The sequence below is a fragment of the Rattus norvegicus genome, chromosome 3, assembly GCF_021556685.1.
Source record: "Rattus norvegicus strain SHRSP/BbbUtx chromosome 3, alternate assembly SHRSP_T2T, whole genome shotgun sequence".
NCBI classification, from domain to species: domain Eukaryota; kingdom Metazoa; phylum Chordata; class Mammalia; order Rodentia; family Muridae; genus Rattus; species Rattus norvegicus.
The window spans coordinates 49,603,571-49,615,953 of NC_141536.1; the positions used below are offsets into that span (position 1 = coordinate 49,603,571).

Here is a 12,383-nt window from a genome sequence, read left to right on the forward strand (position 1 = left end):
CGGATATGACTAATGATGACTAACAGTGGGGAAAACAGGAAACAAAACGAAAAAGCTATAACCTGATAGTGTCTCCAACCAAGATGGGAAGTGTGTGAGAGAAGGCGGGGACTTGCAAAATCTACCTTAGGAACACAGAGGAGTGTTCGCTTTGATTTTTATTACTTTCACACAAATGATCCAAAGACAGTGGCATTTTGGAATTGTTTCTGATTTTCTAGAGCCCCCAGGTTACTCTCAAAATGATATTTTCCTGTACCAGCAATTAACTCTCCATATTAAAAAAATCCCTGAATTGGTTTTTCAGCCTCATAAAAAGGGAGAATAGGATAGAAGATTGGCAGAAGCAGAAGATGCTCAAAAGCCCTGCATGGCATCAGCGATTTCAGCCGCAGGTGTTTTCTGACCCAGGAAACCAAGGGTTACCTCATATTCTCTCCTTTCATTTGCACAGTAGCCTCATGTAATTGCTACTAACTCAATGCATTACCGAAGCAGAGAGGTTCAACATATTCAACAGGGAACATTTTGGAACTCTGAATTGAGACTGTGTTACTTACAATGGTTTCTGCAAGAGCTCTTTCTACCTCCTGGATTAGTTCACTGGAAGCTATTTCTACCTTTAGCAACAGCCTACAAGGTCCAGAGCTTACTTTGCTTCTCTTCTTTTCAAACCTAGCAAAAATACTACGGAAGCCCTCACACCCAATCATATTGTAGAAGAGAAAAGCCAATGGGCCACTGGAATTTCTGACTCCTTTTTTTTTCCTTTACATTCATTTGTATTTAATGTTATTTGAGACAAGGTCTCACTGTGGAGCCTTCACTGACCAGGATGTCTTATGTAGATCAAGCTGGTATCGATTCACAGCTATCCACCTGCCTCTGCCTCCTGAGTGATGGGGTTAAAGGGTGTGACACCATACCAGGTTCTGGCTTTACTTTCATTAGCATCATCATGAAATGATGCTAATGAAAGTAAATAAGGCTAATGATGGTGGCTAGGTTGCAGAAGAAGAAACACACCAGGACTTTTGAAATACTTAAGTCGTATGTTTCTCTTACAAATAGGTAAATTCACTTAAGATTTTAAATTAGACAATTTACTCTAGTGTGTTATATTTAATTTTAAAAGGTTTGAAAATATTATTTCACATTGTTGTGCATATGACACACAGAGAAGTCAAATGATCGTCAAATAAATAGCAGTCAGTTTTACAAGCATTTTGTTGTCTTTTACTTTATCGTATGCCATTTAAAATAAGCTGGTCATGGTGCTCAGAATTGTGTCATGACATGGTAAGTTGCACTTTGTGTTCTTTCCCACCTACGATTGATTACCTGAGTTATTAGAAGTGTCCTGTGAGACTTGAACTTTTGATTCTTCCATCATCACTGATTTTCCTCCAAGATCTGGACAAGAGAGAGGATCACTGTAATGCCAACAGCAGCTACTGGAGAGAGGGGGTCAACGTGCCCACTATCAGGAAGGACAGACCCTACCAACCTAGTCATGTGTGCACACAATGTAGTTTCTAGACTACCTAGGAAGTGTGTACGATTATATCTCATGCACTTTTACTCATATTGGTACATTTGACTTTCATGAGTTACTCTTAAAACTATGGGTTTCCATTTCACAGATATGAGGACTAGGGAGAGAAAATAAATACTAACCATCTGAGAAGAGAGTAATGACACTCTAACTTTGCCACTGTGGAAGGAGTAATCCTACTTGCTTGGCGTGTTGAGATATTTGCTTACTAAGGAAAAGAACATTCCCAATATAGTGGTGTATTTGGTGAGACTGTGATAATCATTTAATCTGTTGCTTGAATGTATTTTCTTTTCTCAAGTCAGTGATTAGCCTGACAGGATTCAGCAGACCCATTAGACCTGTGGGTTCCAAAATTTTGTTTGACATTCGTCTGTTTGTTTCATGTTTAGAGATTTGAAAATTCTGTGATGTACTCCTAATGAGACTGTGGGCTTGACTGTCTACCTTTCTTCATATTTCAGGTAGAACTGCAGCCCAAATACGAAGACAATCTCTACATGTACCTTTACTTTGTCATCTTCATCATCTTCGGCTCATTCTTCACCCTGAACCTGTTCATTGGTGTCATCATAGACAACTTCAACCAGCAGAAGAAGAAGATGAGTATATTTAGATTTCCTCCTTGCTGGAAGTCGTGAGCTAAGAACACCGCACTGCTTCCTTAATGCTCCAAAACGCAGGGAAAACAAACAAACAAACAAACAAACAAACAAAAAAATAACAATGCAAACTTCAGAGATTCCCGTGAGATTTCATGAGTTTTTAAGAGTTTAGGTCATTTATAAATCCTACATACTGCTTTGAGGCCTCGGGTGTGTGGATGTGCCCACTATGACATACCTAATATTTTGACACAGTGAATCTTTGAGAATGCGAAGAGCTGCTTTAGGAATGTTGACTTTCAAATGAGCATTCAGGTGGAATTTACAGCAAGTAAAGAACATGGTTGTAACAATATTTTGCTTTTCTTTCTTTACTTTGGAGGTCAAGACATCTTTATGACAGAAGAACAGAAGAAATACTACAATGCAATGAAGAAGCTCGGCTCCAAGAAACCGCAGAAGCCCATTCCTCGGCCTGCAGTAAGAACAGAATTTTTTCTTATCAGTGAGCATGGTGGTATATGTCCCTTTCCCAGCCAAAATTCCAGAAAGCAGCATATTTCTGAATTTGGCTTTATATTCCGACTTGATAGCCTTCATATTTGCCATGTATATACATAGGCCAAAAATGATCTAATATATAATATATTATATATAAAACCATATTTTTGTAGTCTCAAATAGACAATATATCAGAAAGAACTAGTGACAGTGAAGATATTCTTATAATGTAGTGACAGTATTAAAAATATTTACATACATCATGTGGGGACATGAATGTCCTCTACTACCTTGGGATTTGATTGGCACAGTTAGTGCCATCGCCTGTTTAGCTCAATGGGTTGACTGGAATCATTACTGAAACATAGTCACCATTTTTTTTTCTGATTTTAAATGCAACTAATCTTCAACTCCCCTGCCCTGAGGTAGAACTTTGCTATTTATGTCTTTCATGGGTTTCATAGCTCTTCCAGTTATCCGTTTTTTTCAGTTATTGCTAGTTCTTTTTGGAGAGTCAGGAGAGCCCCTCAGTTCCTTGATTATTTCTGATATTATTTCTTGGTACTCTCGGTGCTTTTCCAAATCCATGCCAAGTTTAATACCAATTAGTATTCTCCAAAATTTTATGATCCATTGACAATAATAATAAATAACTAGGTTCAACAACTTGTTCAGAATGGAAATCTGAGAGTAGCTCAGAGAGCGTGGGACACTACATTAGACAAAGGATAAGAAAAGTAAAACTGATCCCAATGTTTGACAAATAATATATCTTGAGCAGTTGCAAACAGGGTATAACATAGTCCCTATGTGAGAAAATGTATACTCTAAATCCTTAGAAGTAAGCACGTAGGAAGATGCGTGGCATATTTGAATTACTAAGCAGTAGACTCAAGGTTTAAAACTTAGTTACCTTACTTAAACAATATTAATAGGACCTTGTGATGAGAACAGCAGAGTTGCATCAAGAAAAAGATTGTTAAAGCAGAGTATTATGACTGGAAGGAAGTGCTAAAGCAAAGATAACAAAGGCCTAATCAATAGATTGTCAAATTATCACATCAACAAAATGAGCACACCTCAGAAGTGGAAGCATTCACCTATGAAGGAGGGAGAGAAAAGAGCTGACCAATGAGGAAAAGATTGTTTTTTGAAGTTATTCATTACTGAGGAGCCAAGAAGAATGAAGAATGAAGGGTCATCGGGGAGCATGGGTTGAGGTCAAGCCTTGTGTAGGTGAAAGCCCTGACAGAAAAGTCACATGGGGTGCAGACAGTGGGTCCATCTGGGTCCTGTTAACATAAAACAAATTAAATGGGTCAGCCTTGATAGGAGTTACCTCTATCCTAAGACCACCAGAAAACCATCAAGGTAACCCAGGTCATTTTAGTTTTATGATGATCACTCAACAAGTTGGACAGAGAAGGATGGGGATGCCCTGCACATAAAGTTTGGAGCTAATTTGGAGGTCATAGGTAGCCAACACCAGAGGGAAAGTGAATGGATTTGGAGACTGTTGCCAAAATGAAATTAAAAGGGAGCTACTCATATAATATGGAAGCTAACGGTCAAGAACATCAGTGATGGACCGTCACAGTGACAATGGGAGGCTGAGAGTTGCAATGTAGGATGCCTGGGGTGAGAATAGTCGACATTCATTTTAGCATTTAGCAACCAAATGTGGGCAGAGAGGGGCAAAGACGACTTAGCAGTAGAGCACAGGTTTCCTATAATTGAGAGATTAAGTCTGAAGCATAGCCAAAGACTTTCTGGAAGGGAGAGAGTGGCTAAGTACAAAATAAATTGCACAAGATGTGAGCCAAGAATGGACAGCTCAGGTCAGAAAAGAAAGGGAACTGAGTCCTTCAGGGGATGTTGAGTAACACAAGAAAAGAGTATGGGAACCCAGAAATTGTGAAATGAATATAAAGTTATTGAAGAATTTCTTTACACTGATTGACTTTGATATCTAACTTCCAACAACAACAAAAAAGGAACAAGTAAGACTATTAGATAAAAGATTTGTCAATTTCTCTGAGTTTAGTATTATCCTCAGAACAGAGGGACAGAGAGTTGCTAATTAATGCTTAGGACTCAGATTAATTTACAAAACATGTGCTGTGGCAGGCCAAGCCTTTGGGGCTATACAGTTTCTCTCATTACATTCAGTGACCTAAGATCTAAATTGGCAGGAACTCGGGATTAGTGGTGGGCATTGAAGCATTGAATTATGATGTTATATGAACAAGATTAAGGAGCTTTGTCTAGTTCTGCTGACAAGAAAATTAAGACCAATTGAGAGTCAGGATCAAGTAAATCCTGGAGGCTGCCTATGAGAAATGTAGGGATCCTCCATAGCAAATGGAGAAAGAATAAACTAAAACAAAGCAAATAGGGGGGACACTGCCTGCAATGCAATGCCCTGAATCTCGTGATGGGAGAAAGAACAAGGTCTTCTGAGCGCACAGGACTGCTGCACCTTAAAGCAGTGTTATCCACCAGAAAACAATTGTTGCTTATTTCACAGAAGGGATAGGAATAGAGGAGCAGGCTAGGATAGAATTAGTGTGTCATTCTGAGGTTGGTAGCTATAAAGAGAATACAGAAAGCTTGCAACGACAAACTACAATGAATAGAGACTAAGGCAAGAAGCTGGATTGTATGTAATCCGTGGAGAGGCCTGGGAAGAAAAAACCTTATGAAGAAGCAAGAAGTAGGAATCCAGCCTAGTCAGCCAAAGATGTATTCAGAGAAAAGAGCCAAACACAGTAGCTGCTAATTGCTGTCCAGAATTTTCCAGCAAGTGTCATCTTCTCAGAGAACAAGCTTTTAATGTGTAGGTAGCAAGACACCAGTCATTCCAGTTAAGAAGCTAGAACTCACTCAAGTTCCATCAAGGCCTGAGCTGTAGCATCAGCATTTCCAACAGACACAGGCAAAATGGACCATAACAGTCTCTTGATGACAACTGTTTACAAGCGAGGATGTATGTTCATAAGCAAGACACAAGGCCAATAAATTCTTGAAAATAATGTTCAAGCCAGACATGTCAGGGCATGCCTTTAATCTCAGGACTCCAGCAGCAAAAACAGGCAGATGACTGCTGAACCTTCTCTCCAGCCCCAGATCTCCCTAAGTTTACACTGAGGGTGCTCTATACCGTGAGTTCCAAGCCACGTAGGGCTACATCGTGAGACATCGTGTCAAAAAGAATGAAAAGGGAAGTGAGATTCAAGTCAACTAGCACAAAGCTGACTACGTTGTGAGCTATAACTCATTGTTAACAGTTTTTTTGGCAGGAGATTTACTCTGTGTAATCTTCACATGTATTCACCTGTGTGAAGGGAATACACCTTATCCAACGACAAAATTATTATCTTACTAAGAAATGAACCTTAGTAGAATATCACAAAATACAGAATTGATCTAATGTCATCTGTTTTCCCACTAACATTCTTTTTCTGAAACTATAATTTAAAATCTATCTATTATAGAGTTGACAATGAAAGACACTGAAGCTTTGATGAGAGAATATGTCTGGGGGAGTCTGGGTAAAAAGTAAGAGCAAATCTGGGACAAGTATTTATTCAGTCTCTACCATAGTTTTAATGTTCGCCTCCCAGCACATGGAATAAAAATATTTATTATAGCTGCAAAATACTTACTGACTGCTTACCACAACCATGATGCTAGGGGTACTGAGGCCATCAGCTTTTCTCAAAATTCTTTTTATGAAATTTGTAGTATGAATAATGTTCATGAAACAAATTCAACTGGGAAACTTTAGAGTTTTTAAACCTTTTTATAAAGTTTATAGCATAAATAGTATTCGTGAAACAAATTCAGTAGTTGTTTATAGTTGACGACAGATAACGCGAGAATGGTGTATCTTCACAGAATATAAAATTTCATGTTACTAAGTTGTAACCAGATATGTCGAATGAGACCTTTTGACGGAGTTTGAGTGCACTTGCCTGTGTTATTTCTTCCAGAACAAATTTCAAGGGATGGTCTTTGATTTTGTAACCAAACAAGTCTTTGACATCAGCATCATGATCCTCATCTGCCTCAACATGGTGACCATGATGGTGGAAACAGACGACCAGAGTCAGGAGATGACCAACATCCTGTACTGGATCAACCTGGTGTTCATTGTCCTGTTCACGGGCGAGTGTGTGCTGAAGCTCATCTCCCTCCGCCATTATTATTTCACCATCGGCTGGAATATTTTTGATTTTGTGGTAGTCATCCTCTCCATTGTAGGTAAGACAGGGGGCTGGACCCAACAACCCAAGAGTGCTAGGTGAGTGGGCAAATGGCAGTAACCGCGTACATGGGATGTTCAGGCAGATATGAAACTCCAGGAGACCTGGAGTGACATAGTGAGACACTCTCTCAAAAAACAAATGAAAAGATAAAGGTAAATTAAGAGTAGTTAATACTGGTTGGGGATTTAGCTCAGTGGTAGAGCGCTTGCCTAGCTAGGAAGCGCAAGGCCCTGTGTTCGGTCCCCAGCTCCGAAAAAAAGAACCAAAAAAAAAAAAAAAAAAAGAGTAGTTAATACTGATTGTCTATCATTGAAAGCATTAGAGATTTTTTTTAATCATTTCAAATTTTCAGATAAAGCCTGGAATTCCATTCCTTTGTTTGTTTGTTTGTTTTCTTGTTTGGTATTTCATCTGTTCATAAAATTATGTGTTTATTTTTTTTCTTTTCACTATCTTGTCTCAATTTAAAAACCAATGGCTATAATTTGCATTATCTCCTGTACTCAGTCATATCCCTATCCTATAGATAACTACAGCTTTGAATGAACAACTAACCCTCAAACTTAACCCTTTAAAATTATTTTCGTTGTTAATTCATAACTACAATTTTTCTACTATTATGAATTGCAATGTAAATACCTTTGTTTTCAATGGTCTTAAGTGATCCCTATGTTCAACCCCCATGGGTTTGCAATTCATAGGTTGAGATTTAAAATAAAAACCTCAATGATATAACACCAAACATACCAATGTCATTTTACTGAATAAATATCGCACTTTATTTGCATGCACAATACATACATATACACATATATAACCACAGACATATATATACATTATATATGTATAACTAACTGTATTAGGTAAAATTATTAACAAATGTATATGTATTGGTATTTATTTAATTCTTACATGTGTAGTTCATAAACTGGATAGTACTTATCTTAATCATATAAACTTCTCTTGGCAGCAGTCATTAACATTATTGGCTATCGTCTTTTCATAGGAATGTTTCTCGCGGAGCTGATAGAGAAGTATTTCGTGTCCCCTACCCTGTTCCGAGTCATCCGCCTGGCCAGGATTGGACGAATCCTACGCCTGATCAAAGGCGCCAAGGGGATCCGCACTCTGCTCTTTGCTCTGATGATGTCCCTTCCTGCGCTGTTCAACATCGGCCTCCTGCTTTTCCTGGTCATGTTCATCTACGCCATCTTTGGGATGTCCAACTTTGCCTACGTTAAGAGGGAAGTTGGAATTGATGACATGTTCAACTTTGAGACTTTTGGCAACAGCATGATCTGCCTGTTCCAAATCACCACCTCTGCCGGCTGGGACGGACTGCTGGCCCCTATACTAAATAGCGGACCTCCCGACTGTGACCCTGAAAAAGATCACCCTGGAAGCTCGGTGAAGGGGGACTGTGGGAACCCATCCGTGGGGATTTTCTTTTTTGTCAGCTACATCATCATATCCTTCCTGGTGGTGGTGAACATGTACATCGCTGTCATCCTGGAGAACTTCAGCGTCGCCACCGAAGAAAGTGCAGAGCCCCTGAGTGAGGACGACTTTGAGATGTTCTACGAGGTCTGGGAGAAGTTCGACCCTGACGCCACTCAGTTCATAGAGTTCTGCAAGCTTTCTGACTTTGCAGCTGCCCTGGATCCTCCCCTCCTCATCGCAAAGCCAAACAAAGTCCAGCTCATTGCCATGGACCTGCCCATGGTGAGTGGAGACCGCATCCACTGCCTGGACATCTTGTTTGCTTTTACAAAGCGGGTCTTGGGCGAGAGTGGAGAGATGGACGCTCTTCGAATCCAGATGGAAGATCGGTTCATGGCTTCCAACCCCTCCAAGGTCTCTTATGAGCCCATTACCACCACCCTGAAACGGAAACAAGAGGAGGTGTCTGCTATTGTCATCCAGCGAGCATACAGGCGGTATCTCCTGAAGCAGAAAGTTAAGAAAGTTTCGTCTATCTATAAAAAAGACAAAGGTAAAGAAGACGAGGGAACGCCCATCAAAGAAGACATCATCACAGATAAACTGAACGAGAATTCAACTCCAGAGAAGACTGATGTGACACCTTCCACAACTTCTCCACCTTCCTACGATAGCGTGACGAAACCGGAGAAGGAAAAATTTGAAAAGGACAAATCAGAAAAAGAGGACAAAGGGAAAGATATCAGGGAAAGTAAAAAGTAAAAAAATAAAATAATAATAATAATAACGAAAATTAAAAATTAAAAAAAAAGAATATTCCATTTCGTGATCAACTGTTTACAGCCTGTGTTGGTGATGTATCTGTGACTCCCTCAGGAGGTCCATGCCAAACTGACTGTTTCTCTAAGTGTATACTTAAGGTCAGTGCCTATAACAAGACAGGACCTCGGGTCAGCACACTGGGATTCACCAAACCAGACAAAGAGCACCGACGGGAGGCTTCTATGTTCACAACCAGCTGACACTGCTGAAGAGCGGAGAGCAATGGCTACTCAGACTAGAAGAACATGGAAACGGGGAGGAAAGTTAAATTTTTATGTAAATTTAACATGTGACACTTGATAGCGGTAACTGTCACCACTGTTTGTGTTTTAACTGCCACACCTGCCATATTTTTACAAAATGTGTGCTGTGACTTTATCACTTTTTTTTTTTGATTCACGGGTTGTTTACTCTTATATGTGACTATTTTTGTAAACGGGTTTATGTTCGGGGAGAGGGATTACGGAGGGGATTCGACGTTTCTCTATGTATAACGAGATCTATTTTCAACGAAGGTAATGCTGCAGCTCTCATTCACACATGACGATATCCCATCACACCAGGAAAGAGCTTACTTCTCATTTCAGGATGTTTTTAGATTTTTTGAGGTGCTTAAATAGCTATTCATATTTTTAAGGTGTTTCATCCAGAGGAATTTTAATGTGCCTGTAAATGTTCCATAGAACCACAACCATCAAAAAGAGTTGTTTTATTTTTACATAGTTCATTATATGTACATGTATATATGTCTATATGTATATGGCCGTGTATATACATATATATGTATACACACATGCATACATATGCACACACAGACCATCACATGCTCAGAGTCCTGACAGCATGACTATAACATTTTTTTAATAAGTGTCCTTTGGTAAAAAAAATATATATATACATATATATATATCTCCTATCAGTCCTTTCTAAGAAACCCAAACTACCAAAAACCACCCCCACGGCCACTTTCTGAAGTTGGTTCTGCTTTTTTTTCCCTGCAGTATTGTTTAGCCATCTTCTGCTCTTGGTAAGGTTGACATAGTGTATGTCAATTAAAAAACAACAACAGCAACAAAGTCTGCTTTGTAAATAGTAATTTTACCCAGTGGTGCATGTTTGAGCAAATGAAAATGATTTAAGCACAGTATTTACTGCATCAAATATGTACCACAGTTAAGTATAGTTTGCAAGCTTTCAACAGGCGACATGGTGTCACTGGGTCCCTTAGAGTTTGAAGCTGTCACCGCTGCATGTCTCTCTTGCTGATGCTGCTGTATCTTAACCCTTCTGCTGTTCAGAAGTCTAACAGGGAAGCCATACGTCGGTGGCGAAGTGAAGCAAATCGGTCCACCAGGAACTCACTCTTCGTGACATGAGCCATGGGTTGCGGTAAACGGGAAGGAGATCCTTGTTCTTGGTTCTCCCAAACCTTAATGGAACAGCCGGTGAGATGTCTGACAGTGTAAGCTGCTTAGATCTGTTAAAAGTATGTGCTTCGAGTTTTCTAAGGAAATATACATATTGTAAAAAAGGGGGGCTCATTTTATTTTATTTCAAAGCCTTTTGTACATAAAATGGGAAATTAAAAGTATCTTCAGGTTGACGTCACAGTTCTACCGTTAGTTTCTGTTCCCCGGCACTTTTTAATCAAGGCACTTCGTCACGGAAGAGATAAGGCCTAAGAGGCAGTGTAGGGCTCTGGCTGTCGTTGTTGGTACTGTGGACTTGCGCGTATTTCCACTTGAAACAATTCTCATTCCAAGTCTAATGTCCATTTGCTTTCAATAGTGATGCCTTATCATTGACAAGAGATTTCAAGGGGAGCAGATGACACTCTTGGCATTGCCTGAGTAGGATGTCCTCACCTAGTGTTTCTCCTCTACTCATCCATCTTTTTTAATGTTCGTTTACACAGATAGATAGATGGATAGATAGAATCTTACTCATCCACATGGCACCAGAGCTGTTTCAGGTATGATTCGGGAACCAAGCGCTCTCTCTCTCTCTCTCTCTCTCTCTCTCTCTCTCTCTCTCTCTCTCTCTGTTTTCCACAAAACCAGTTAGTGAAATGATATCGCCAATTACAGCCAAACACTTTGTTTCACAGACAACCTTCAATGTAGATTCTTTATACTAAAGCTTTTGACTTGTAGCGTGTTCATGAATGCATGCAGGAAAATGCTATTACCATACAGAGCTACCGGTAAGCCACATTACGATCAAGCCAAAAGAATAAAGATTTTTTTTTTGCTTTCGTTTCTGTATTTGTTGTTTTGTCCGTGTTTCTACCCTCGAGATGCCAGTTAGAGGTAAATTTCTATCATGTAAAAATGATCTATCTGAAAATTTAAATGTAAAAAGTACACATTAAGTAAAATAATTCATCTTTAAATTTTTCATGGAATGGAAACTAAGAAGAATGTATTGGATATCTAGTTTTAATATTGGCCAAAAAAAAAAAAAAAACCCACAGCTATGGTACCAGATAGAGTAGTGGAAAGTTACAAGAAAAAAATAATAAAAAAAATTGACTAACGTTTTAAGTTGTGCATCCTTTCTTCTCTCCTCTGCCTGTTGTTTGGTTTTCACTTTCACTTCAGTCTTTACATATTCACAACCCACTATCCTCTGCCCTTTTGATCCCTCTCTCAGACACTGGCAGTTTTTCTGAAAACTAGTTTCTTTGCTTCTTTTCCATTCGCAAAATTTATATATATGCTTAGCAAAACTTCCAAGAAAGCTTAGAGATCGGTTCTTTAATACTATAAACTACATAATCAAAATCACACAGGCTTGCTTTTCCCATTTAATGATGAACAGTCTGAGAAGTGCCTCTTAACTTGGATTGCATCTTAAAATGATTTGTGAAGCTTCTGTAGAAATGTCAATGTTGGAGGAGAGCGGACCAACTGAGTTCCTATACCCTGAGGTGAGACCTCGTCATCCAGTATCTGTAAGACTCTCTACTGCCGATGAATCACAGCAAGATTGGGAATCCCCGTCCAATAGGAAGTAGTCTTCATAAGAAGCATCTGTCCCTTTCACTGCCCCTTATTTTACTCAGTATGCAGAGAGAGAACTACGATGATTCCCAAGTATTTATCGTCCAGTTTAAGGAGTATGAGGAATTGATACTGATCTACTTATACTCCCGTATTATTCTGCTTGGGGGAAATAATTAGAATATTAGAG

General features: G+C 39.2%; 1 protein-coding gene across 2 annotated transcripts in view; it reads left to right on the plus strand.

The window, feature by feature from the left end:
* The window catches only part of Scn2a (sodium voltage-gated channel alpha subunit 2), a 142,474-nt gene extending 130,740 nt beyond the window's left edge, over positions 1 to 11,734 (plus strand). The window contains exons 24-27 of one of the 2 annotated variants that reach the window (XM_087648716.1): positions 2,020 to 2,157; positions 2,536 to 2,640; positions 6,654 to 6,924; positions 7,936 to 11,734. In XM_087648716.1, the coding sequence (XP_087504842.1) occupies positions 2,020 to 2,157; positions 2,536 to 2,640; positions 6,654 to 6,924; positions 7,936 to 9,131 (1,710 nt within the window). In that variant the 3' untranslated portion in view covers positions 9,132 to 11,734. 2 annotated transcript variants of the gene reach the window in all.
* The last annotated feature ends 649 nt before the right edge of the window (positions 11,735 to 12,383 follow it).